We start from the raw sequence: 27,222 nt of genomic DNA, 5'->3' as shown, positions 1-27,222 counted from the left end.
GTGAGTGAATGAGTGAGTGAGTGAGTGAGTGAGTGAGTGAGTGAGTGAGTGAGTGAGTGAGTGAGTGAGTGAGTGAGTGAGTGAGTGAATGAGTGAGTGAGTGAGTGAGTGAGTGAGTGAGTGAGTGAATGAGTGAGTGAGTGAGTGAGTGAGTGAGTGAGTGAGTGAGTGAGTGAGTGAGTGAATGAATGAGGCTGCCTGGGGCTTGGCTGATGGCTGGGGTCAAACCAGACAGTGGGCTTGGAAAGTTCCCTCATCAGTTTGTTATTAAATCCTTCCTGGGAAGGCAGTGAAATTAGCAGAGTGTGTGGTGTGTGACAGGGTGTTTAAACACAGGTGGAGGCAGGGCTTACCCAGGCACAGGGAGTTCCCAGAGTCACTGCCACAGGAGCAGCAGCTCCAGAGCATCATCCTGTCCCTGCACAGCCACCCTGGGGCTCCTGCATCCTGCCCAGGAGCAGACATCACTTCAGGGCTTTGCTGTGATGCTGGGGGCAAGTGCTAAGGCTCAGCATGTAATGCCTGACCCAAGGGCTGTGTTTTGAGGTTGGAATAGTGCTTCTTGGGGCCTGGGGAATACTGACTTCTTCCCCTGGAAAAGGAGTACATAAGAATGGCAGCTCTTTGTATATGAGGGTGGACCATGCATATGTGCATAGCCTGACGTTGCTGTTTGCAGTTTGGCTGAGAAACTGCAAGCAGCAGAAGTGGAGGTGTCTGGTTATGTTCTAGTTTCACTCTTTGGATGAACTGTGAGTGATTTTCAGAATGCTGGTTTAAATAGAGCACCTGAACAGACATTAAATTGCCCTGTGGCATTCTCACAGCCTTCCCTGAGCCTTAGCAAGAAATGCTTGTGAAACCAAAAGTGTGTTTGTGGCACCACATGTTCCTGTCTTTGGCAATGGTGGCTAATTTTTTTGTAAATTGAATAAATCATGTTAAAAAAAAGTTAATGAGGCATTTAATTAATTAACAATGTAGAGTTTTATGGTCTTTATGGTTACATTTTGTGGTTAATGACATTCTTCTTATAGCCTCTTAACATGGAATTGCCCAACAAAATTAGCTTTTTTGTCCAGTAGTAGGTATTCCTCCCTAGGACGAGCCTTTCCTTTTTACAAAAATAGATGAAACATCTTTTATTTTGAGTTGCAAAGTCTATTTTAAATGGTAACTGCATGCTGAAAGTGGTGCTGAATACAGCAGCTGCTTCTGCTACCTGTATCCATCTGCCAATTTGCCTGGCAGGGAGGTCTGGTTTGGAAGGAAAATTCATACCTCCGGAGTATAATTTCATGCATCCCTTTCTTAAGGGTTTGAGCATGTGCAGGGTAAAGATCATCTGTTCTGGAGTGATTTTTGGCCTTTGGGCTGATGAGCAGGAGCATTCAGAGCCCCTCTGTGGTGAGAGGTGGGACAGTGGGGGTCCTGGGTTAAACTGGGGGGGTGTTTTGGGGTAGGTGGGTGCATCCCCTGTGGCAGGTGGAGGGGATACTCTGGAGCTTGGGACAGGCAGCTCATTATCTCTCAGCTCTAGCCTGGCTGGTGAGGCCCTGCTAAAAGAGCAGCTTCATGCTGTATCCTGGATACCAGCTCTCGAGTCAGGTGTACCCAGAGCACAGATTTTTGCGGGCTTTCCGGTTTGTTTTGAAACGGGAGGAATAAATGCACTGCGGCCGACGCCGTTTGATTCTCTTGGTTCGGCGAGACAAGCACTCGCCCCCTCCGTGCCTTATCTGGCTTTGCAAGGATGCCACTCATGCAAAATTAATGGTTTGCCACTGTTTTGGGAACGTGGGGGCTATTTTATGCATTGAACATCCCTTAGAAATGCGCTTCGTTTTGTTTTGCCTTCGTTTGCATCCGACACAAGCCGAGGAAGACTCGCACCATCCTGAATTTTCGGTTGAGTGATGGAGCAGTCATTGTTCCAAGGCTGCACGGCAGCGCAGAGCCGAGCCTGGCCCAGGCTCTGGAGCGTGGTGTATTTGACTGCAAGATGAATTGTGTTAAATTCACATGGCTTCCTGCGGCGCCGGGCTCCTTATTGGAACCTGGCGCCTGCTTTACTTCTGCACGCAGAAAACCTGGGTGGGTGAAAATGGGATTTCCCCAATCCCGATACAGCCAGGCTGGTTTTTGTTTGCTGGTAGCAAACCATCCTTTGTGTGTCTTAAACGGGTTTTGTTTCGGGTCGTGCACTTTTACTTTTTAAAATCAAACTGACATTGGCTGTGCTGCTGTTGCTCTTGCAGAATTTTCTGTTAAAAAAATGCAGATGGAAGAGTAGAAACCTCCCACTAGCTTTACGTGTAGAAGTTCTCAGAAGTGGAACAATTGTCAGTTTTGTCTGTGAAATTTTTATATTCTTCCTCTGTGACAGTTCCTGATGTTGGGGGTTACAGGGTCCTGCAGGGCATGGAGCTCTCAGTGTCACGTTGCCCAAATGAGTCTGCTCGGGGAAGTCGTGGTCTCTGCTATGTCTCCTGAACAGACAGGACTGTCAACAGCTCCCCCTTTTATTTTCCTTTTGACTGACCCGTGTCACAGAGGGTAACTTAGCATATCATAGGGATTTTGTCTTTAGCCCCCTTCCTTCGAGCAGAGAAATCCTCGCCATTTACACAGCAAGAAACAACTCGACTTTCCTCTGTTTTCCTTCCTGTTTCCAGGAAGTGGTTCTGTACTGCTTGGAAAGCAAGGCGTGTGATGTGAATCATCGTGACAACGCGGGTTACTGTGCCCTGCACGAGGCCTGTGCCAGGGGCTGGCTGAGCATCGTGCGGCATCTCCTCGAGTACGGCGCCGACGTCAACTGCAGCGCCCAGGATGGAACCAGGTGAGCAGCCCCCTGGCCCAGCACCGGCTCATCTCTGCCTCCCTTCCCTCTGTGCCTCTCCCTTACCCTCCCCTGCTCCTGCCTCCCTGCCCTAAGCAGGTAACGCTGCCCTGTTGCTGGTCCTTGGGCAGCGCTGCCTGACCTCCTCTGCTCTCTGGTTGATAAAGCAGTGGGGACACGCTCCTGTTGTGACTCGAGTTTGGGGTGATTTCTTTTTTCTCCTGGGAATTTTAATAAGCTGTGCTTTGGTTGGGTTTTCTTAGTCGGTGGAATTGCCAGCTGCAGGGCAGGAAGGAGTGATACTTGAGCTGCAGCCCTGCTCATGTGCCCTCCAGGCCCTTTGAGCTGTGCCAAAAGGGGAGTTTGCCTCCTTAGCAGGGTTACTTTTGAGAGCACTTCAGGCTTTTGTGGCCATCGGGTGTGCGAGTCCTGTCTACGCCGTATAAAAATGCTGTTTGCTGAACTGTTAAACTATCTGCTCATTTGATATTTTGGATTTACTTTTTCTTTTTTCTTTTTTTAATCCCGAATTAGCCCTTTTTTCCGTTTCCTTCGCAGAATAGTAGGAGTGCTTAGTTCCTGTGCTGGCAGAATAGATAGCGAGCTTTTCTTTTTAGCTTTGTGGAGGAAAAAATGCTGCTCTGGACCTTTATTTAAGCTTCTTGTGTATCTCCTAAAGCACCTCTTTGACCACCTCTGCGAGGCTGACCTTGGGGTAACTTGTCCTGAGCATATGCAGAGCGTTATTCAGTCTGTGCATTTTGGAGACAGCTCTCTTTGTATTCTGTGAATCTCCTGCAGCTTGTTATCTTAAATGGTTTATCGCCTTCCCTATCACCATCCAAATAGCCAGGGAGGTAAAATTAGCGTAACTAAGAGTCTGCTTCTTTTGTTTTTAAGCTCTTTATTTATTAACTTGGAAAGGGAGGAGTCAGGAAAACAAAAAGAGGTCTGGTTGGGATGGTCCATTTAAAGTTCATGATGGTCCATTGTTCCCGGCCCATCACCAGCCCATCACAGCCCAAAGTAAAGCTTTTTGGAGGAACATTAAAACCCAGACTGGATTGTCAGATTCCTCCTCTGTCGCCCTCGTCTTTGTAAGAGTTCTGAGCTCTCCAGGCTGACAAACAGCCTCGCATTTTCTGCTGCCCTGAGCTTTAATGTGTGACCTGTGCAACAGCTGTGAGTTACTGTAAAAAGAATCCTAAATTATTTTTGTCTCACTCGCTGGAATAACCTATATAGGAAATTATCCCTGGGAAGTGTCCGATCAGCCTTAATCACCCACCAGTTTAGAGTCCACCTTTGATTTCTAGTCACAGACTGAGCTGATTTTCAAGAAAGAAACTTGGCCAGTGTACCCTGAAAAGTTGTTTTTGGGAAAATGGATTCTAGAAATGAACATAATGATGATCTGATCATAGATGGTAATGCCAGAACTCAGCGTGCCGTTGCCTCTCTTTTCTGAGGGCAGACTTACTTTTCCTTTGGAAAGCTGCCCAACAGACAGCAAGAATCCAAACCACAACTAATATACAGAGGAAAGATGGTCTGATTTGGGCAGGACAGAGAGCAGAAGCTTCTGTAAGGAACTTTGGATCTGTGTAATGCACTGCCTTTTGGCAGGATCAGACTGCTCTGGCTCTGTAGTAACTCGTAAGATAAGTCCCGTTTCTCTCTTGAAGGTTTTTCTCCTTTAACTTTTAGGAGGAAAGATTTGTCAGTCTTCCTCAGATGTGTTGTTTTTAAAATTGAATTACAGAACATGTTAAACCCTTAGAAATACAGTTAAGTCTTAAAAAGAAAAACAAAAAACCCTCCAAAAGTGCACCATCAGAGACTTTCCCTTCTCCCCTGCTTTTTTTGATTACTCTGAATATGCTTTTTAGTTTCCCCTCTGCCACCTCACTTATCCTAAGTTATTGTGGAAGCTCTCAAGCCTGCAGACAGTGGCAGTGATGTGTGTAGCTGTGTTCAGCCTGTTAATGAAGCATCTCGGAGGGGTGATGTAGCTGTGGGAGTGCAGCTGGGGGATCCCCTGGAGCCCTGGGCTCTGTTCCTTGCTGCCTGTGCTGTCAGCTTTTTGGAGGACGCTGAGAAGCTGTGGCTGGTGAGGGTATGGCTTTGGTCTGTACAGGGTGTCTGTGTGAATGTGAAGGATGCAGCAAAGTTCTGTGAAGTCTGTGCATCTCCCGGTGCTATGATCAGCTTTTTGGCTTTGCTTGTGTGTGTTTTGGGATGAGGCGTGCGTTCAGCCTCTGGTTCCTGATAGTATCAGAAATCTTGGTGAAGACAGAAACAAAGTGCCAGACTGGTGTTTGGGGGTGTAGGAATGGTGCAGTCCTTCCCTCCAGCCTTCACCCCAGCTCAGCACAGGATGTCCCTCTCTGCCCTATTCACAGCACATCTGCCCAGGCTAAATGTGGTAGGTCTTGGATGTTTTTCCCTTAAACTCTATGCTGATAGACCACATACAGTGCCTGCAGACCCTGAATACACAAGCACTCTGCTGCTCAATTAGTGCCTAATCAAAGATTATTGTAGAACCCGGAGATCTTTAAGACCTGTCTCCGAGGTGCTGCAGTCACTAAGGGCTCTTAATCGTCTTACCTATAAATAATAATAGACCGTGCTTAAGAGGTGAGAGCTTCCCTTCCCTGACAGGACCCCAGTAAATGCAGTAGCTCGACTAGGGGTGCTGGAACTGACATTAGCAAGGCTGTTTGCCGCCTGTATTCGGCCTTATCTCGCTGTTCTTCTCCTCTTACCTCTGCAGCTGAACCCATGCCATTACAGAAACAAAGCCACATGCCAAAAATACAGACGTCCCCTGCCTGTTAGCGAGGGCTCCGTGTTGCTTCAGAGTTCCCTCGCTAGATTCTCTCTCTGCAGCTAGTTTTGCTGGATCCTTCCCGCTGGCAGCTGATGACCTCAGCCTTTTTTTTTTTTTTTTTAATTATTTTTTTCCCTGCGAGTACCATGCCAAGATGGCTCTCTTCCTGTGTCCTTTCAGCTGCTCTTGGCACGGCCATACCTTCCAGCAGCTCGGTGTGTTAGAGAAGAGCCAGCCTGCATAGCTGCCCTCCTGCAACTCGCCTCTTCCGCGGGGCAGCCTTGCCAAACGGAGCGGCTGGAAATAAAAACAAATCGCCGAGATATGGCACTGCTGGGCGACTTACAGGACCTCTTACTGCAGTGAGGAGGATTCTGGTGGTGCCTGAAAGGCTGAGAGCAAAGCCTGACTGGTCTAAATAGTTTATAATTTTGGTGGTGGAATGATAAACCCCCAGTGAAATGTTTTCCTGACTCTAGTGGCAGTAAAAATAGTAGGAAGAATTCGGCAGTACACAAGAGAGGGTTTCAGATGTGTGTGTTTTGTAGGATATTGCAGCTCTCGGATGTCCCCAGATCCTTCTGGGGCCTTTTGAAGGGTTTGTTTTAGAAACGAGCTGTGCTACGTTAACTGTACCATTAGGGATAGAGAGTGTTTATTTCCACGATGCTCTGGGTGGAAGAGATTGTATGGCAAAGCAGCCCAGGAGAGGACTCCCAGGGATCTTCTTTTATTTTTACATCTGAAAAAGTTGCCTATTCCAGTAGTTGCTTTTGCATCCTATAAAGAGGATGGTTAAACTCTGCCAAGACTGAAGAATACTCCCTCCTCTGCTGGCCCTGCTGGGAGAAGCAAACAAATAGCTGTGCCTTTGCATGGTCTCGCTCTTGAGCGTGCCAAGAAGCTGTTCTAGCCAGTAAAAGAGTCTGTCACTGCTCTGTTTTGGCCTTTTCTTCCTTAACTTATCTATGGGGAATCTCCCCAACCCCCCTCCAATCCCTGCCAGTGTTTTCTTTCCTTCCTTCTATTTATTGTTCTTCCTTCTTCCGCACTGCTTTACTACGCCTTTCCTTCCCATGCCTCTATAAATTCCCTCTCATGCCCAGGCAGCCTCCCTCTGTACTCTCAGATGACGAATCTGGTTCTGCCTGCCCCTCTGCCTCTGTCTGCAGCACCACGTTGGGCTTGGTGACCTGTAAAAAGGCAGAAGGAGGTTCCATCACAGGGTTACAGCCCATGTGCTGCAATTTTTCCTTCCTGGGAAATGCCCAGGCACCCTTTAATAAACTCGTCTGAGTGTCGTTAAATCAATTGAAACACTGGGCAGTGATTTAGATGCTGTTTTTAATAAGTTAAGGGATCATCTTGAATTCATTACTGCTTCAAAAGCCACTTAGGTAAGTCAGTTTAAAAAAAGCCACAAACAAGAAAACCCACAAACCAATAATCCCACAACACTCCTCAACCCCCTTCCCAAAACCAGAAAATCATAATTCTGAAATAAAAATTTAAAAGAGTTCAAAAGTAAAGACTCCAGTTAAGTGAGGGAGGGGGCGAGAAGGAGCATTCCCAGCACTTGGCAACAGCTGTAACTCTGATCTGCTCCTGGTGCCTGTTGCCAGACTTTCAGCCAGGGATGCTGCATGCCCAGTGGGGGTCAGGAGGGTTTGCAGTGAGACTGACCTTTCCTGCTGTGGATGCTCAGAGTGCCATGACCCAGCAGCTCAGGCCTCAGATGCTTGCTGACAGCAAGAAACACCTGATACTTCTGCAGCCTCCGTGTCAGCACCTCTGTTATTTGTTGCCTCCTGCTTGGTGTCACCTGGGCTGTGACACTGCGATGTAGCACTGGCCAGATCCTGGATGTGATGCTTCCCTGTGGGGAAGCACTGAGTCAGGAGGTGGAGGTGGGAGGGTGAGACTTGCAGGGAAATCCTGGGAATGCTGTCTCCTCCAGCACTGTCTGTCTCAAAGGCATCAGTTTCAGTGCTGCTTTAGAGACCTTACCTCAGAAACTGAGAAGGGATATCCTGACCCTTTGCCAGTGATCCTCATGGATCTCTCTGGTTTAAAATGTGAAGGTGGCTTTCCAAAGAGTGGCATGTTGGGCTTTGAAGGCATTGACATGTTGTGCTCTGTGCTGCCAAGGGTCTGAGGAATTGGCACAAGCTGAACTGATGACTGTGCTCAGCAGCTTGAGGACCACCTGCTTCTTCACTGTTGGTAGCACGGGGTGTATGGGAGGCAGGCAGCATGGGATAAGCTCTCTTTCTGTAGGGAGCAAGCCTCCAAATCCCCAAGTGCACTTCCTCAAGTCAGTATATTGTGCACATGTCAAAACTGATATTACATGCAGCTTTCCAGCAAGATGGGTGCAAGCAAGAACACATACCAGATGTTAGTCATCCTAAGTCACGACCTGCTGGAAAGTACTTGGAGTAAATACATGTGGCAGACCTTTTTGAGACTTATCAGAGTCATCCTTGTCTCCCTCCTACCAGCAGTGCTGTGTGATAGATGGGGTAACGGTGGTGTGCCATCCTCTTCTGACTGATTTGATCCTCCCCTCCTCTGTCTTGAGCTTCTGTGGATGCCAAAGCAGTGGTGACATCGAGGGGACATTGCCCTGTGAGGCAGGAGTGGTGGGATGTGACCTCTTGGAGGGCATTGAAGCCCTGGTTGCACTTGGCTGTGCTTCCAGATGACTTCCCCTGGTAGCATCACTGTGAAAGCTTTCCAGGAAGGCAGATCCTGGTTAAAGTCCTTCCTTGTGTTTTCATACAGGCTCCCTGAGAGCTCGAAAGCCTTGTTGGGGGGCAGCAGTGTTGACAGCCCAAAGCAGGAGTGTTGTGCTCAGCTGGACTGCCATGGTCCCTGGCATCACTGGACTCTGCTCTGCTTTTAGTTCCCTGCTCTTGCTGTCTAAGAGAAGATGGGATTTTAACACATCTTCATTAGTCTGAAGGGCAATATGTTCTGCTTGCAGACAACTCCCTGTTACGTATAATCAATTTTAAAGGCAAAAGTTAATGCGATTTATAATTAGCGATAAGGAATTCTAAACCTGGAATTTGCAGGCCTGTGTATTAATGAATAATCCTTCTGAAGGCTCACAAAATCTATGTCTGAGCTTGTATAGATTGCTCATGCCGCATGAAATGCGTTAATTTCTGGGTGGACTACACTTAAAATAACATGTTTTTCTATTCCCTGATTAGAAGGGTTGAATTGTGCTGCAAATATATTCACAAGTACTGTTTAAAGAGGATGTTCTGCAGAGAAGTTTAATTCCTAGCAAATTTTCATAACTTATTTCTGTGTACATAATTCAGGGGCTTTTGGGTAACCGATTTCTGTGCTTGCCCAGAGGCAGGCTGAATGAGCCTTGCTCCACAACACACTGTTAAATTGGCAGACATTTGGAATGGTAGAGTGACTTGCAGCAAAATGATGTTTGTGAGGCTTCACACAAACTCCTGCTTTCTGTTACAGCGGTGTAATTATTTTGCTGTCCCTCAAAAATGTGTACAGCAAGGAATAGACGTAACAGAAATCAGTGCCCTGAGCAGTCTGACTGAAGACAGGAGGGGAGGGGGATGATGTGCAAGTAAAACCGACAATGAGGTGATTGGCAGCTGTATTAATAGTGTTACTTTCTATAAATAACTTTGATCTACAGTCAGGAGTTTCTTGTCAAAAACATTTGCATGACACTGTTGAGTCAAAATGTAACACCGTGATTTTTCTTTTATTTCACACCAGACCAATCCACGACGCCGTGGAAAACGACCACTTGGAAATTGTCCGCCTGTTACTGTCCTATGGTGCTGATCCAACACTAGCAACCTACTCTGGGAGGACCATTGTGAAAATGACCCACAGTGAGCTCATGGAGACCTTCCTCACAGGTCAGTGCCCACACTGCATGGGGCTTTCTGCTCCTGGCAGGTGGGGGCTTGTTCCCTGTCCCCCAAAGTCACCCTGGCAGGAGTGACTTCATCCCAAGGAGCCCTGGGGTGGGGTAGGCTGGGCTGCAGTAGCTCCCTCTTTGCCTGCAAAAGCCCAGAGGTTGCAGGTGGGAAGCACAGCCATGCTTGGGGCTCCTTCTAAACCCTTAATACACCATAAGGATTATTCCACTGTCAGATTTGATAGGTGGGTAGGAGGTCAGTGGGCTGTTTCAGTGCCTTCAGTTTTCTGCTTGAAATAAAAATAAGAAACTTGCCAATTCAAATAGCTGTTTGTTAAACATACTCATGTTTTCCCATGGTCTTGCTTTTTATCTCAGACTATTTTGGTTTTGCTGATTCTGCCTTGTTTTATATCTGAAATACTGTAAATTGCATTAAAGGCACTTGTCTTTAAATATATCCACGTTATAGCATGTTTTTAGGGTTTTTTTTCATGTTAGTTTTGGTTGAAGACACTTTCATTCCCTAGTAACTTACCTCTGAGCATGTTTGCAGTGTTTGTAGTTCATGAGTTTAAGTACTCATCTGTTTACCTCTTTAAATGATGCAGTATAGAAGGCACATAGATGTTTCAGGATCCAGTGAACTTCGTAACATCCTGAATCCCAGTATCTTTTCACCAATTCAGCTTGTAAATCTCCCAAATTATATCAGTGGAAAAGAACTACATCTTCTGAACATACTTGTGTGGAAAAACCTTTTTAATCAGTTCATTTGGGGCCACACTCAAGTTGGTGTCCAGAATAATTGTGAAGGCCAGAAAACGTGGTACACCCTATCTTCACAAAAACAAGATACTGCTCTCAGTATCTGAAGCTCAACGTTGGGTCTGTCTCTGTCAGACCTTAGGTGATTATTTGATGTGGTGGGTCGTTATTTGGTGTGGGGGAATGGTGTATTTATGCTGCTGTTTGTAGCACAAGGACAGGAATGTGGTGTGGGTTTTTTGATGGAAGGCACGGAGAGGACGCGCGTTGAGGCTCTGTGACGCGCGGTCTCCGAACTTGCCAGCTTTTTGTTCTCATCAGTATGTTTTTTTTTGTTGTTTTTTCCTCTCCAGAGTATTTAACTGACCTGCAAGGTCGAAGTGTTGATGACCCTGGTTTGTACTGGGATTTCTATGGCAGCTCTGTGTGCGGTGAGCAAATGTTGCCCTTTATTTCTTTGTATGCAGAGACTTGAAAAACACGGGGCACGAGGGGGTGGGGGCTGTTTTGTTGTTGTGGTGGAGGAAGCTGGGGAGGAAGCAAACTGATTTTGTTTACAGATCACGTTATTGGGGAAAAAAAGCAAGACCTGCAACAGTCTTTTCATTGCTGACTTAGCACCTTTATTCAATTTTATTTAGATCCAAAAGATGAATCTGGATTTGATGTCTTGGCAAATCCTCCCGGCCCAGGTGATGAAGATGAAGATGGTTTCAGTGATGTGTTTGAATTTGAATTTTTGGATGAGCCTCCCTTACCGTGTTACAACATTCAAGTGTGTCTCTCTCAGGGGTAAGAACAAAAAAGATTTTGGGGTAAAAACAGCTGGGATGATCTGCTTGGGCTGGTGGTGGTTTGTCTTGGTGGGGAAAACTGTATTTATGTAACAGAAATGAGACATCAATATTGTAACTGCTTGGGAATTTTTGGGAAATAAATAGGAGGTGAGAGGGGAAAAGGCTGGTTTGTCAGGGCTGAGTTCTTACTCCCATATTCCTGGGTGGGACAAGTGATGATTGAACACAAATTCCCTTCCTCATCCCAGACAGGCATCTGGTTTATAACTTCCCAAAATAGAAGTGCTTCTAGCACTTAAATTTGGGTATGATGTTGTAAGGTGTTAATTGTATTTCATGGGCTTTTCTGTTCTGCTGCTGAGTGGGCATGCTTTTGTGGTGACACCATTGCTGCTTTTCTAGACTTTGTAGCAAAACTGGTTTAAAGCTCTGAATTTGAGCAAACAAATAAGTATCTTAGGGAAGATTCTATGATAATTATAAGCAAAGACCTGAAAAGTTGTATTATTATTATATTCAAGATATAAATTAGGTTTGTAAACAACTGTTGTTTACCATTTCCACCAGTTTTGATGACAGCTAGTTTTAAATATTGATCCATGCAGGAGTGTGGATTTTAGTATGTTTTTGTTAAATGGGTGATGGATCTAACTTAATTCCCTGAAATGGACAAGTACAAAGATTGAATTTTAAAACTGTGGTATCTGAAAAAAAAAACAACTTACTGTTGACTTCTATTTAATATTGGCATCTCTGGAAGTCAGGGGTGCTGAATTTTGTGGTTGTAACTATAAGCCATCTCCTTATTTGTGAAATGAAAGTTGGGTGCAGGTGGTCTGACCTTTAGGTATCTGAGTAGGCATGGCTGCTGGCCCACATGGGCCAGGTTTTGTAGGTCCCAGTGCCCCCCTGCATGCCTGGATCCTTCCTTCCCAAAGTGCAGGTAGCAGTACTCTGAATAAATACACACACACCACCTGCTTATCTGTTATATTCGACCCCTGGGAGACAGCCTTGATTTCAGAGAGGTTGTTTGTGGGTGTGGGATTGGGGAGGGTTTGCCACACAGCCATGTGGGGACGAGTCAGGAATGCTGTGACTTGATAGCAGTTATTGGAACCTCTCTCTCCTTTGCTTCCTCAGACCACGGAACTGGCTTCTGCTCTCGGACGTGGTGAAGAGGTTAAAAATGTCATCGCGCATCTTCCGCTGCAACTTCCCCAACCTGGAAGTCGTCACCATCACGGAGGCAGAGTTTTACAAACAGACTTCCCTCAGCCAGTTGTTCTCTTGTGCTACGGACCTTGAAGCTTTTAACCCAGAGAGCAAAGAGCTCTTGGACTTGGTGGAGTTCACAAGCGAGCTCAAGACTCTGCTGGGCTCCGAGCTTCACTGGCTGCATCCGCACGAGGACCCTCCCTTCGACATCCTCTGGTGAACCATCAGCCATTTAATGTACAGTGCTTATACAGTGACTTCTTTATGTATATGTGTTCAAATGAGATTGTTTCTGTAAAGAAAGGACACTATTAAATATGAAAATATCTTTCCTTTATATAAGAGATCTGAATTCCAGTTGGATGGATTTTGGAAGAATTTTTTTTTAACTTCAATCAGTTTTTACAAAAATTGTTATATAATGTTTCTTTAAATGCACACAGGCTTTGGGATAAGTTTGTTATTACTCGGAACACATGTTTTTTTTTAAAGAACACACCCACACACATTGACTTTGTTTCATACAAAGCACTGATTACACAGAACATACTTTTTCTAGGTGATGTGATCAAAGTCGTGTGGCTTGTTTGGGAGGTAGAACTTGGTAAGGCACTTGGCGATATTATTTTCGTTTTTTTTGTTTACAGAATTACCTGCTTTGGCCAGGTAAGCACTATTGAATATAATTCAATAGTTTGTAATATAAATTAAACCATATCCATACGCATCAACTAATTGTAAGAACTTTTATATCCTAATTTAAAAGCTGTGAAATTTAGTTTTCACACATCAAACCGGATTGTTTATATATGTTTAAACATTTTATGCTCTTTATTTAAAGAAGACTTTGAACTATTTTTTCTGTACCTTGTAAAATATTGAAAAACTAACATATGTTGAAGTTGCTTGAAACTGTACATAAACTAAATTTTCTGAATTGTGTGTTTATGTTTGAGATCTGTGTTTTAACTTTGTAAGTAAATCTTCTGCCTTTGTATTTATATTTTACAAAAATTTTCTTAAAGGCAATAAAACTGTTGAGAAATGAAGAGGCTAAACTGACTCCCATTAACTCTGTGCCTGTTTGTGACATAAGCTTCATCTCATTAGTGTTTATGAAAGGAGGGTGTAGTTCCCAAAGTGGGGCAAGGCTGGTGGAGGTGCAGTCAAGTAGCTGATGAAATCTGGGGTATAATCTGTATTGGCTTTCTAAATTCTGTGTTGCAAGAAAACATCAGGTGGGTGCTTTTGGTGGGACAAGGGTTTAAAAGGGGTGTTCACAATACCTTCTGCACCAGAATTGTGAATAGGTTAAATAATTTTCCCTCCTTTGACATCCTTTTAATTTCAATTGGCTGAATTCTCTTTCCAATGAAATCTGCAGAATGGAGGAAAATAGTACTAGGGAAACCTTTTCGTTTTAATGTGGAGCATTAAACCTATGAGCACATTTTTGGAGGGTTTAAAGGGACAGTGATGTCACTTGCATAGCTTGAACTTGTGTCTAAGGCTGGGCTCCCTGGGCTTGGGCAGACCCTCTCTGCCTTCCCTTGTGCAAGGAAAATCTTGCTGTTAACTCAAACTCCTGAGTTTTAATTTGGGGCTGTTACTAAGAGTTGTATATCTTAGGATAACCATTTGCCACTGAGGTGTTTAAATTGCACAGTTCTGATGGAGGCCAGGACCTCACCCAAAGGTGAGGTGTGTCTCCTCTTGAGCAGAGCACCTGGCCAGTCTGGGAAAAGCATCCTGGAAGATGTTTCTCCATTGTCCTGAAGGTAAGGGAGAAGAATGCCTCATTTCTGAAGGTGCCTGCAGGGGAAGAGTCAGAGCTGCTGTGCTGTGTTGCCCGTGAGTCTTCTGCCAAACATTTGTACTGTGTGGCTTTACAGTGGGGCTGTTCCTGTGGGTGAGGTGGTTTTGTAGCTGAGCCAAGAGGTGAGAGGAGGGTTCAAAAGCTGTCTGCTGCTGGGTGCTGAAGTCTCATGTCTGCACAGGACAGGGAATTTTTAGTCCTAACACCTCTGCTCACCTCCTTTTTCCAGACTTGGGGTAAGGAGGATGATGGTCTCCCTGCACAGCTTTTATGTGCATGCTGGATTTCCTTTTCAAAGTTTCTAGCTTTGTAAGGAACTGCAACACAGTCACCTCTACTCTCCAGCGCTATCTGCTTTCACTACCCGTTTTTCCCAGAAAGAAGAGGGCCAGAAAATGTAAGGCAAGGGAGAGCACTGAAAGCAGCTCTTACAGACACCTTTATCTGATCAGCTGGGTAATGCTTGGATGGTTGAGCTGGTATAAATCAGCTTTGTGCCACTTCCCGGGGTGTGTAGCAGACACCTCATTTCTCCCCGAGCCCCTCGGGCAAACAAAAGATTGACATGGCTTCCTCTTTTGGCCAGCCCTCTTCAAAGAATCCCGGGCATGTGCTCCCAGAGCATCTCTGCTTAGTCAGCTTTCCCTGCTTGCCCCGGGTACAGTTGGGCTCTCCATGCTGGTCTCAAACCCAGCTCAAACACAGTAACAGCCTCATGCTGCTGTAATGCAGTGTGTGTGCCTGCCCCAGGCGCCTGGGCTCTAAAAATAGGGTCATGGCAGGGAACACCTGATCCCAGCGCTGTCCCTTGACATAATGCAACCCTTTTATACTCTGGGATGGACTTTTTTAAAGGGATGTCTCTGTGTGAGCTGCTTGAGGGAGCACAGAGGGTTCAGTGAAGCAGGAGGGCATGAGCCTGGCTTGGCTGCCCCTGTGCTGGGTGGCTTGGGAGAGTTTGTCACAGGAGAGGCTGGATGCAGGTGCAATTCTCCAGGAGGCAAGCCCAGGGGAGTGTTACCTTGGGAGAGGAGAGATGGCAGTGTGCCAGCAGGGCGTGGATGTGGTGACTGTGGGCAGGGGAGTGAAACACTGGCCAGCACTGGGACTGTCTGGATCCTGCAGGGCACAGAGCCGGGGCTGGGCGAGCTCCAGCCAGCATGGGGGCTGTGTTCAGCAGTTCGGTTTCTGATCTCACACTGTTCTCCTTTAAAGTGCTTTCCTGTGCATCCTCCTTGGGCCAAACATGCTTGCTTTGCACTGCTGGCTTTGCTCCAGGTTAATAAAAAAATAAGGAAATGGAAACGCAGCCCTTGGGGATGGTAAAACCCTGCTGATCCTGTTTCATGCCTTCTGCAAGGTGAAAGCGCAGTGTTGATGCTGCTGGGGACAAAGCCAAGGTGTTTCCTTGAATTTCCCCTGCTTGCCACTTGGATTTGCCTGGCAGGGAGTCTGTGCTGCCCTGTGGAGGTGTTGGACAGCCACTGGTGCAACAGGGAAAAACCCTATTTCCATCTAGAGCAGGCAGGTGAGCCTCTATTCAAAGAGTTTCCTTTGTCAAACTTTTGCTTGCTGCTGGCTGGGAAATCCCAGGGAATGCCCAGTTCCAGGCTGGCTGCCTGGCAGGGAGGCTAAGGGGGAGCCACAGCACAGGCAGTGCTGGGAAGTTTCCCCTGAGATAAGCAATGCTGCTGAGGACCAAAATACTGAACCTCTCCTTTGCCTTCCTGCCTTACCCAAGATCTCTGCAGAGTGGGGTAAGCCCTGGGAGTTTCCTGCTTGGGTCATTTCTCCCTCATTTCTTCTGCTTTGCTGTGGTGGCTGAGCTGGAGTCTTGTGCCAGAGACACTGATACAGTGAGTGGAAAGCAAGGGTCAGAGAAGGGTAGATGTGGTACTGGACTTGTCAGTGCTGGGTTAGCATTTGGATTTGGTGATCTTGGAGGTCTTTTCCAATCTTAATGATTTTGTGATTTTAGTTAGCAGGAGCAGAATGGAAATTATTTTAAAAACTGCTCCCAGGGGCCAAGCTCACTCCTTGAATCGGAAGAGTTTGAAGCTGACTCCTCCCTTTATTTCTGTGCTAAATAATGAAACTATAGATGAGGCCCATCATTTGAGCATTAATGTATCAGGGAGTGGTAAGTGCAGGCAGCTGCCATTCCCAGGCTCTGTGGGGCTGCTGGTAAACATTCAGCATCATCAATTTGCACACATTATTGCTTTAAACTTGCACAGATCCTAGGTAACTGGAAAAAATAGCATTTTATTGCTGAAAGTTTTTTGCAGAACATATTTCCATTTCAGTATGAGGCCAGTGGTGGCAGGAGAAGGCTTGACACCACCCCACGAGGCAGAATAATTGAATGCCATAATTGTGAAGACACAGTTCTTTTCTCAGTGTGCTCATTCACCATTGCATTTCTGCTAGAAGGAGGAGCAGGAGAAGGTGACAGGAATCCAAGTTTTCACTTGAAGCAGTGTCAGGGGCAAAAATCTCCAAAGAAGACAAAGTTTTAACTATCCCACCATGAACATCTGCCTGCATCAGTCTGACTAGTTCTGCATTTCACCCTTAGAGTGGTTTGCATGGGTTCCCCTGGTTGCATGGTGAAGAAACTGTTCCTGCAAGGGAAGTGTGATGGATCCCTGGGAGCAGCACTGCCTTCTGCCCCTGGGGTGAAGGAGCCTTTGCTGTTTCTGGTTTGCCAGTCCTGAAGAAAACCCTGTCCACGCCATGTGCACATTTTCCTCCAGCAGACTGACGTGACTGTAGATGGCTGCTCTCTTGAGCCAGGTAGGAACCACAAATCTGTCACTAAATAGATTTTCCTTTTGTTGTCACATTAATTTACAACTCATTAATAGTGACAGCAGTGAGGTACTGCAAGGATGCAAATTTGCATATTCATGGTTAACTTATTATTAAACAAATAAGATTTCCCTAGCTTAGGGAAAGTACCAGAGTAATGCCACATTGTGCATTATAACAGCCTGAATGTTTTATTTTCTTTTTAATATGTTAATAGATGCAAGGGGCGCTCTTTTTTTAAGTAAATGTGCATCTATAAAATAACGTGTCATTTAAAATATCACAATTGTTTAAACGGTAATCTATTAACAAACCTGCCAATAATTGAGCACAAATACCTATTTAATGTACAAATCAATTAATCAATTCTAAATGCTGGCTTTGTTGCCTGATGACCGTAACACAGGCAGTACCAGCAAGGCACAACCAAGCACTGTGCTGGCGAGCTGACCCAGAGGTGGAGAGCTGATCCCATGTTTTATGGCTCGTTACTGCCAAATTGGTTGGTTTTCACAGTTGCTTTTGTTTCTTCTCCCCAGAGGAGTGATGGGAGACAAAGTGAAGACTGAGCTTGCTGTGGTGCCCCACTGCCACCTCCCATCCTGCTGGGCACGGCTGAGGAAAATGTGGAATCTCAGCTGTGCAGGGACCCCCCCGCTCCCCTTTTCTCTGCCAGCAGGATGTACCACCTGGATGTGCCACCCAAACACCAGCTTTGGCTCACCCCTGGGAGGGAGGAGGGCAGAGCTCTGTCCCCAGCACTGCAGGTGGGCAGTGGCAGCAAACCCCCCTGGCACTGTGGGTTTCCTCCCCTGTGATGAAGGAACCGTGGTGAAAAGCCCTTGGAATCCAACAGGCACTCAAAATCTGCAGGTGAGAGGAATGGGAGATGTGGAGCTCAGGGTTGCCCTGCAGGCAGGTGTTTTAATTCATTTGCTGGTAACAGCAAAGGTCCTTTGCCCCCAAAGTAACACAACTTTTTTCCACTTGATTATTCAAGATCACCCAGTATGCACAGCAAGCCTCTCTTCAGATCCCTACTACCACATCCATATTTTTAATTCCTTTCTGGCTCTTTTAAAAGTGTATAGGGTAGTGGGCATAATTACATGTGAGGAAGCCAGCTGGTTATTGCAGCTCCCCTCAGTCCTGAAGTGAGGTTTTTCCTGACCTGACTTTCCAGAGTCCTTTGCCTGAACCACAAAATGCGGTTCTTACCCCATCCTGCTGTTTCCTTGTGAGTCACAAGCCACCCCCTTTGAACCACTGGCCTGTGCTCCCAGCCTCCCCAGGCTCTGGAGCTCCTGTTCCTGGCTAATTGCAAAGGGTGTACAGCCTTGAAGAGGCACAGATAAAACCAAGGATGCTGAAACACAACCATAAGTCACCCCAAAGACTAATGTGCAACCCTGCAGGTGCAGAGCAGGGCGAGGCTGTTTTTAAAACCTGTGTACAGCAAGCTCAGAGCGCCCTTCTCCAACAGGGGATAATTTAATTTTCTGATGTGGGATCTGCTTTTATCTTCATCTCCTGGCTCAGGTCTTTCCTTGGCACAATGAGGAGTGCCAGTGGGACTGAAGCCCAATTTCCACTGCTCTGTGGCTGCAGGCTTTTCCACACACTGAGGATGTAGAGGGTTAGGCAACACATGTGGCAGATGCTCATGATGTCAGAGACAGTGTTTAGTATTTGTAGCTGTCGAAATTTCAAGGAAAAGGCTACCTAATGAAAACCCTTTTCAAATATGCCATGAAACTCCTGTTTAAGTAAAGCCTATTTGAAGGCAAGTCCTGACAGGCCTCCTGAAATGAAAAGGGCAGATTATTTAACAGCTGATCAACACTAATAACCCTTGGCAAATACAGTATGCAAATTCAGAGCTGGAGCCAACATGTTCCGAAGGGACTCTCTGTGACAGCCTGGCCTGGCTGCTCTCAAACTGCTGCTGGTAACCACAGAGCACTGGGAGTGGGGAGACCTGGGCTGCCACTGCCACGTGTCATGTCAGTGGTCTGTGAGTGCTTGCTGAGGAGAAGTTCCTCCACCACCACAGGAATCCAATGGGCATTTGGTGTCTGACCACTCAGTGGGGCTGGGCTTGGGCTCTCTTGAGGTGCTGGAGCTGATGGCATAAAGCAGCAAGGAAAAAAATTGTTTGAAGCTGGGTACCTTGTGTCCCCACTTCACAACATCTTAGGGTAAGTATCACCTTTTAGTATCTTTGTGACCTGCCAGTCTACACAAATGTAATTCTTCTTTCTGAATTGGGCCAATCCATGGGCAGTTAAGCAAAGGATGGAGCTGGGTTTCCAGAATGAGTTCAACCTTCTGTCCCCTAGCTCTGTGTCATGAGGGTGGCTTTGGATTTGCCTGGCTGCCCTGCACAACTCATCTTCCCCAGGCCAGGGACCCTATCTGTGCTACCCACTGGCTGCTGTGAGCACCTGGGGATTTGAGTCACCTCCCTGCAGGGCCAGCTCAGCACATGGCAGTGCTTGGGAATGTCCCCACAGGGGCTGGATGCACTCACTAAACCAGCAGAACACAGACCCAGGAGCCACTCAGGGTGGGATGGTACGGGGGGGGGAGACCACCCATCCCCCTGCAGGGGAAGGAGGCAGTGCTGCCTGGGTCTGGGAGCAGGGCAAGGGGTCAGGGAGAGCCAGGAAAGTGTTGCCCTTTTGGTGGCAGTGTGGCATTACCTTGGCTCAGGAAGTTGGGTAAGCCTCTGCCTCCGAAACCTGGATGCTGTGCCCATCCAGCAGCTGGTGCTCCCAACACGGCCCTTAACAGCCTAGTGACCAAACCTGCCCGGTCCCCAAGGGGTTACCTCTCCTGAAATGGCTGCCATGCCCAAAGAGATGGAGTGCCTTTGAGTACTGCTGTTTTCAAAGGCTCAGGAGTGAGCTTGATTAGCAAAATCAACAAAGAGATGCAAATATGCTGCAGCAAAAAGGTGCTTTGTAAGTCTGTGAGCTGGGGCCCTGGGTAGCAGGAGGCAGCAGCTCTGTGTGCTGGGAAACACTGGAGAAGGGAGGGTGTGTTTTTCTGGTTATCCTGAGGAAAGCAGCTTGGAGCAGTGCAGGACTCTGTGGACACAAAGCAGCACCTCTGTCTTCAAGGTTATTTAATAGCAAACAAGAGCAGTCAGGAGGGAAGGGGCCACTGCTGCCCAGGCACTGTCAGGCTGTCCTGTGAGCACAGCAGATGTGGCACAGGCAGAGCAGCCTGGGGAAACCCAGAACACCCTTGCCTAGGTTTATTTCTGCAGCTGCAGATCCCCTCAAAAACACAGACTCACACTCAGCCCACGTTTGGCTTGCCAGGGCTCCACACACCCCACCAAGTTCCTAACAGCCTTAAAGCCTTTCCTGCTCAGTGTTTGCTTTCACCTCACCTGTGGAACTCTTGGTGCTCCATGGGGCCCTCAGCTTTGCTTTAGAGGCAGAACAAGGTGAGTCAGCCCCATCCCTCACCCAGCCAGCGCTGCAGGAGGAGGATGACGATGAGGATGTGGAGGAGGAGGATTAGCAGAGCGGGTCTGCTCAGCAGCTGGTGCTGAATCACAGCAAGACAGCCCCAAGGACGGACTCTCTTCTGCTGCCAGGGGCTCCCAAGTGCACAGGAATGCAGTATCCCAGGCAGTCTGTTTGTGAAGGTGTGAGGCAGTTTTTAAAATACACAACAGAGACTTGTGTGGGGCTTGGTCCTTTATAAAGTAAATTTATTTGACAGGTTTATTTCTTTATCAGGTATTTGTCTAACCCTGTGACATTGAGAGAGCTGATTTCCTGGTACAAATGTTAAAATGTAAACTCCCAGAGATGTGGACTGTCACAAGCAGTGTCCAAAATATCCTCACCCCTGTTTCTTGTTGAGTGTCCTGGTGTGACAGCATGAGATCCCAGAGGTGCTGGATAATCTATGCTATGATAACACCAGCAAAAGTAAGAGGACAGGGGACAGACTTTTGGCCCATCCTGGCTGAGTGGCTGGTGGATTCAGGGGTTAAAAACAAGGCTTTTGCAAGCAGTGCCTCCATCCAACAGGATGGAGAGATTAGAAACACCTAAAGCGCCTGAAGGTTTGCAGCACCACTGACTGATCAAATAAAAATATGTGAATCATAAATCAATGTAATTTAAAGCAGACTTATTTAGAAATTGAGATTGGGCACTAAGGGACTTACTCAAATCACTCTGGCCTGCCATGAGCCACCCCCTACAACTCTATGTGCTCTCTTGGGGTAGGTGAGGTGGGTGCAGATGTGTTTAAATCAGACCTGGGCAGGGAGCTGGGACAGGGCAGTGGGGAGGGAGCCAGGGTGCAGGAGGGACTCAGCTGCCTGCTCTCCTTGGCTGCTCCTGGTCCTGCTGGCCAGGACAGATGTGGGCCAGAAGGCAGGAGCAGGCTGCAGGATGACATGGGGTCTAAACACAGTCAGGCCCAGCAGAGACACACACTGCTGAGTGCCTCCCCTTGCTCACCTGGAGCAGACAGCTTTGGCTGTGCTCCTGCTGTCATTTGCCACCTCCCCTCCTCAGCATGCAGCAGTCCTGAGCATGGAGGGACACGCTGCAGTTGTGCACAGTCTGTGTGTGTCTGTGTCTGTGTGTCTGTGTGTCTGTGTGTGTCTGTGTGTGTCTGTGTGTCTGTGTGTGTCTATGTGTGTCTGTGTGTGTCTGTGTCTGTGTGTGTCTGTGTGTGTCTGTGTGTGTCTGTGTCTGTGTCTGTGTGTGTCTGTGTGTCTGTGTGTGTCTGTGTGTGTCTGTGTGTGTCTGTGTGTCTGTTTGTGTCTGTGTGTCTGTCTGTGTGTGCAGGGGGTGCTGGCTGCTTGCTCCCAGCCCCAGCTGTGCAGGAGATCCTATTACCTGACCCAGAGCAGGACCCAGGAGGGGGAAGGCTGGCTCTTTCCCATCAGGCTTGCAGTCACCCTGCAAACACATTAGTTTTCCTAAAAAGGCACTGAAGAACTTGAACAGCAATACCACCGTGGCATTTATTAATTTTTTAGCACTGCTCTCCCCACACCTCCACTGTGATTTGCATACCTGTTAATCCTCTCCCTGCTGCAATAATTTTGTGAAGGATAGGGGAATTATATCTGAGCAATAACTCCTTGGCTCTGAAGCTGTGGAACCCTGTGTGCCATCCTGATCAGAGACTTCTAGTGAGTGGAAGCAGGAGATTTAACCTCCTAAGAGATGCATCTCAAATACAGGACCCAAGGAAAGACATCCATACTGATTATGTGGAACCCACCTCTGCCATTCCCAAGTGGCTCTGCCTCCAGAAAAACTCCTGCCCTTGGCAATACTTTGCCTTCACAAAATTACCATTTCCTACTGGCAGTGTCCTCCCTGCAGCAAAGTTGCTTCCTGTGGGAGAGGGGAGGAAAGCTGTGCACTCTGGAGGTTTCATTACTTCTTCCAGTCCTGCCTGGAGAGCTGGGAACACCAACAGCTTCCTGCACATGCTGGGATTGATCATCCCATGGCAGGACTGTGCTGCCAGGCAAGCTCTGACCCCAGCACTTTGGATGGCTTCTGGTGAGGTCTGTGACAGCTTTAACCAGCAAGAAGCTGCAGATCCTAGAAGCTTCATTCATCACCTTTCTTACTGCTGTCTTTATCCTCTTCCCCTCAGCTTTTTATTTCATTTGGATTCGAGGGTACCTAACACCAACCATTTCCAGTAAAAATCCTAAAGATCAGTCAGTCAGGTCCAGGTCCAGGTCCAGGTCCAGGTCCAGGTCCAGGTCCAGGTCCAGGTCTAGATCCAGGTCCAGGTCGAGAGAACAAATTCCTCCAGAAGTCCCTGGAAAAGTTGATCCGGGTTTTCTGGTCATCCCACTTCCTCTGTGACCAGGAGGGGACAGGGCAAGTAGGCAAGGGAGGAAGGACAGCAGGGTGATGAGTAGGAGGTGCAGAGCTCTAGGGAGCTCCCTGCCCTTACTTGGAGCCAGCAGTGTGGGTGGGAACAGAGGGAAGCACAGGAGAAGAGCAGGAAACTAAGTTTGAGGAGGACACTTTTATCACATGATGATAAGTCCCCAAACAGCAAGCATCTCTTGGTGAGGGAGTGGCTAAAACCCCAGTTTGCTGCAGCTTTTTAAAAACTGTGCTACACTCCGGCTCTGCTGGAAAAATAAATAATTCTTAAGGTCTGAAAGTTGGATCTTTGCAGGCTCTGGCATCCTTGTGTGCTGAATGTGCCCTATGTACACAGCTGCACAGACTCAGCGTGCAGCAGTGGGGGAGGTGAGAGCAGAGGTGATGCTCACCATCACCTCTGTCCTGTCACCATGAGAATCTGCCCCTGCTGCTCTTTGCAAGCACAGGCAGAAGAAGAAAGGCTGCACCACTGTCTGGCAGGGCCAGCAGGGAGTGTCCCTTGGCTCTCTGGGGACAGAGGCTCATGCCACAGGCTGGGAGGTGGGCAGGGCACACCTGGAGCAGCAGATTAATGCAATCAGGGTGCCCGTGCTCACACCATGCACAGCCTGGAAGTGACTGAGGCAGGGGTTCATCAGGCACCCCAGCCCTGCTGGCAGTGTTTCCTCCATCAGGCACTGGCAGTGAGGTCTGGGAGGTTCCTCTTTCTGGGCTATATTGAGGCACACACAACGGCTCGAGAGTGGGGCGAGAGGACAGCAAGGAGTTGTGAAAGAGCAGCACGCTGGAGCCTGTGAGTAACTGAGGCCTTTTGGCAGGGTTTCAGAAAATGGGGTGGTCCAGTTAGGGAGTTCAGGAAATTGTCTGAGTTAGATTAAACATTTTCTAAAACCTTCTGGGTTGCTTGAGAGCTGACTTGAAAGTTGGCAAAGTTAAATAAAACAAAAGTTAACACATTCCTCTCAAATTATTTTGTTACAGGTCTAGTATAAAATCAGACTATTTTTCATTAATTTCAGCATATTTGAAGGCAGGAGTATCTGCACAGTAAAATGCTGGCATGCTTGCACAGCCATGCAGGGGGCCACATGTGACACATCAGAGCTTTAGAACATGTTCCAAAAGCCATAAACCACATAACTTTTAGGCAGAAAGCTGGATTTCTCTCTAGTTGAAACCTGGATGTGAAAGAGTCTCCCTGGAGTCTTCCTCCAGCACCAAAGCCCTGGAGTGCCCAGCAGCAGAGAGCTTGCTCTGGACATGCTGCTTGCTCTCCAGTAGCTGCACTTTGTCCCTCAGGAGACAAGACTGCCACGGTTTGGGCAAGAGAAGCACCACCTCTCACACCAGCCCTGCACAACTGCAACAGTGGAAGCAACAGTGGGGGCTCTGCAGAGGATGGAAATGCACAATGCCTCAGCAAAACAAGAGCTCCTCTGCCCTCATACCCTCTGAGAAGACTGACTTCAATGTGTCTCCCCTTCCCTTTGGAGAGCAAGTGGAGGTTGGGCTGCCTGAAGCAGAGGATTTCCAGGGTCATGCAGGCTGTGTGCAGGCAGGAGATGCAGAGCTCACCCACACCCTGCACCTATCCATCTCCCTGCTGGAAACTGAGCTCCTGATCCAAAATCCCCAGCAGCTTGGGAAATACTTGCTCCTTGTCTCTTGGGAAAAGCTCCTGCCTGTGGAATCGGAAGTGGTATCAGGCACAGAGCAGATGTTGGTGGCTTCCTCACTCTGTGGAAATAAGGAAGTAGGAAGCCCATTTAGACAAACAGTTCCACATAAATCTTAGCCTGATGTTTCTTGCCTGTACGATCTCTGCAAAGGGTAAATTGAACTCTGCTTCATTGACGAAGCCCAGTGCTATTAGTTACACCTGTCTTTACTGCAGAGCTGCTTTGGGTGAGAAAAGAAAAGCAGTATGGCCCCAGGAGAGAGAAAGAAATCAGAACATAAATGCAGGTATCAAAGCAGAAAAATGCAGAGAGTGGTATTAGCCTAGGGTATGTTGGAGAAGAAAACAAACTCTTATCACAGCAAGAGCAGAGGAAGCCATCCCACTGGAGAGAGGAGACAAGGAGGACAGCTGACATCCTGTGGAGAGGGAATCTAAGGTCTGGGGAGGGAGAGCACAACCCCAAAGGCATGGCACTGGGAAGGGATGGGGCTCTTAAAGCCACAGCTTTCCTGCCTGCCTCTGCTGCCCCAGGAGCAGCTCCCAGGCAGCAGGGAGGCTCAGGGCAGGGCAGGGTTGTGAGTGCCTGTGCTTCCCAACCAGGGGATTTACAGGCTCCTTGCCATCCACAGAGTCCCAGGAGAAAGGGAGAGCCTGAACACCCACCTGGAACCTGGTCAGATGAAAATGAATTATTAAAAGAAGCCAAGATTTATTGCCTTTAAAAATTTATTAACAGGACAAGGAGAACAGCTTCCTGCAGGAGCAATGCTGGGAGGCAGCAGCAAGAAATGGAGTTTTGCCTTTGAAGGTGGCATCTCCAGGGGGGAGCTGGTGGCTGCTCTCTGACCAGGGCACCAGAAAGGGATCTAAAGCCCCCAGCTCCCACCCAGAGCCCAGTCCTTTTTGGCAGATGCTGAACACCCAAAGGACAATGCAACAGGACCAAAGAGCCTCCCCTTTCAGTGTACAAGGCTCATGAGAGATGGGCACCTTGGCTAAACCTGCCAGAGCCACAGAAGCCTGTTTGCTCTTTCTTTTGGAGAAGCAGTCACCAGTATGCCCTCAGGCACTGGATTTCCAAGATATCACTTTTTTTTATAGCTAGGAATGGAGAAGAGATTCCTGCTCTGACCTCTAGCAGAGGAGGAGTGACACTGTGGGGATGAGAAAAGGAAGAATGATCCAGGGGAGGATTCCCAGCAGTGAGTAAGAGGGGAAAGAGACTGAGGTGGAACTGATAAAAATAGCTCGGGGAACAGGGGCAAGTCCTAAAAGGAAAGAATATTTGTGCAGAGAGGATAAAATAAAATCAGGAAGGGCTAGAACAGCACCACAGAGATAGAGGTGGAACTGAAGACCAGGAAGAAAAGGCAGGAGGGGAACACAGAGAGGTTCCTGTCAGTCCTTGTGGTCAAATTTTAACATAATCATAACATTTTGTAACAGTGTAACAATTTAAGATTTTTTAACACCAGGTCTTACTGGAGGCCTTGCTATTTCTAGCCATCTGCCAGTGTTGTCTGCCCTGACAGAAGACACTTTCCCTGGTGACTTCAGCTTCCAGTCATGTTCTTTATGTCCAAAGGCTGGTACTTGCTGCAGAACAGCTAAAGGCAGATCTCATTTGTCCACCTCTGATTTTAGTCACACCCTGGTAAGTATTTTTTGGTGAGTCCACCTTTTGTTGGAGTTGGTAAGGAGTAAAAATTCCTCCTGGCACTCCTACCCACTGAAATACCACTTATTGACAGCGACTAGACTATCAATCTGGATATTATCCCTCAGTGTCCAAACCTATGAAAATGAATGTAGCCATTTGACTTGTCATCTCCCTTCTCCTCCAGGGGTTCTGTCACACAAGCAAATTACAATTGCAGTGAAAGGGACTAAGCCCAGCACGCTCTGGACTTCCCACAGGTCCATCCCTGCTCTTCACCTGCTGAACATCTCTGGCCATCCACTTCTGTGGGCTTTGGTCTGCCTACCTCATGGGTTTTCCTTTGAACTTTTATTTTTCCTGCCTGTGGTTGAATGTCCTTTCATGCACATAACATTTAATTTGTGTATATAGCAGTGATGTTGGCCACGCCAGTGTTCTCTACGCAACAGAAGCAATTTGCTCATGTTGATTTACTTTTAAGAGCTCTTTACATTTGTTGACTGAGATGTGAACTCTTGCTTATTTCTATTGAAACACACAAAGAGTACTACAGCTCAGAGCTGTGACCCAGTGCAGAGGAAAACATCTTGGAGCTCAAACAAAAGTGCAAGGGAAGTCCCCCTCTGATCCCTGGGCTGTGGTTTACAAACCAGATGGTAACTTTTATGTATGTATGTGCCTTTTTAAACCACACTAGGACACTTATTTGCAGAAGACCTGGCCTGATGATAGAGGCTCCCTATTTGCAAACAAACAAACCTGTCAAGATAAAAACAAAGTTCTGCTTTAAAGTGTGTTTCACTGGAAACAATACCAGACTGAGCTCCAGCCATTATATTCAAAAGAGAAGCAAACTCTCTCCCCAAGCCCCATATCTTGGAAATCCCATTATCTCAGCAACAAAGGCTATCAGGACCGAGCTCTGTGTCAGAGCTAAGTCACATGGTGTGTGCATCAGGGTGTTTTGTAGGGGAATGCTGCTGTTCTGTACT

At 47.4% G+C, this 27,222-nt stretch overlaps 1 protein-coding gene across 10 annotated transcripts in view; it reads left to right on the top strand.

Moving 5' to 3' along the window:
* Nucleotides 1-13,426, top strand: part of BCOR (BCL6 corepressor) — an 81,731-nt gene extending 68,305 nt beyond the window's left edge. For all 10 annotated transcript variants that reach the window (XM_079325361.1, XM_079325362.1, XM_079325365.1 and 7 more), the window contains 5 exons: nucleotides 2,676-2,842; nucleotides 9,438-9,583; nucleotides 10,707-10,784; nucleotides 10,995-11,145; nucleotides 12,294-13,426. In XM_079325361.1, coding sequence (XP_079181487.1) covers nucleotides 2,676-2,842; nucleotides 9,438-9,583; nucleotides 10,707-10,784; nucleotides 10,995-11,145; nucleotides 12,294-12,588 — 837 coding nt within the window. In that variant the 3' untranslated portion in view covers nucleotides 12,589-13,426. The remainder of the gene's footprint in view (nucleotides 1-2,675; nucleotides 2,843-9,437; nucleotides 9,584-10,706; nucleotides 10,785-10,994; nucleotides 11,146-12,293) is intronic.
* Nucleotides 13,427-27,222: the final 13,796 nt, after the last annotated feature.

Source organism: Erithacus rubecula (genome assembly GCF_903797595.1).
Source record: "Erithacus rubecula genome assembly, chromosome: 1".
Taxonomy (NCBI): Eukaryota; Metazoa; Chordata; class Aves; order Passeriformes; family Muscicapidae; genus Erithacus; species Erithacus rubecula.
This window is presented reverse-complemented; position numbering and strand designations above follow the sequence as displayed.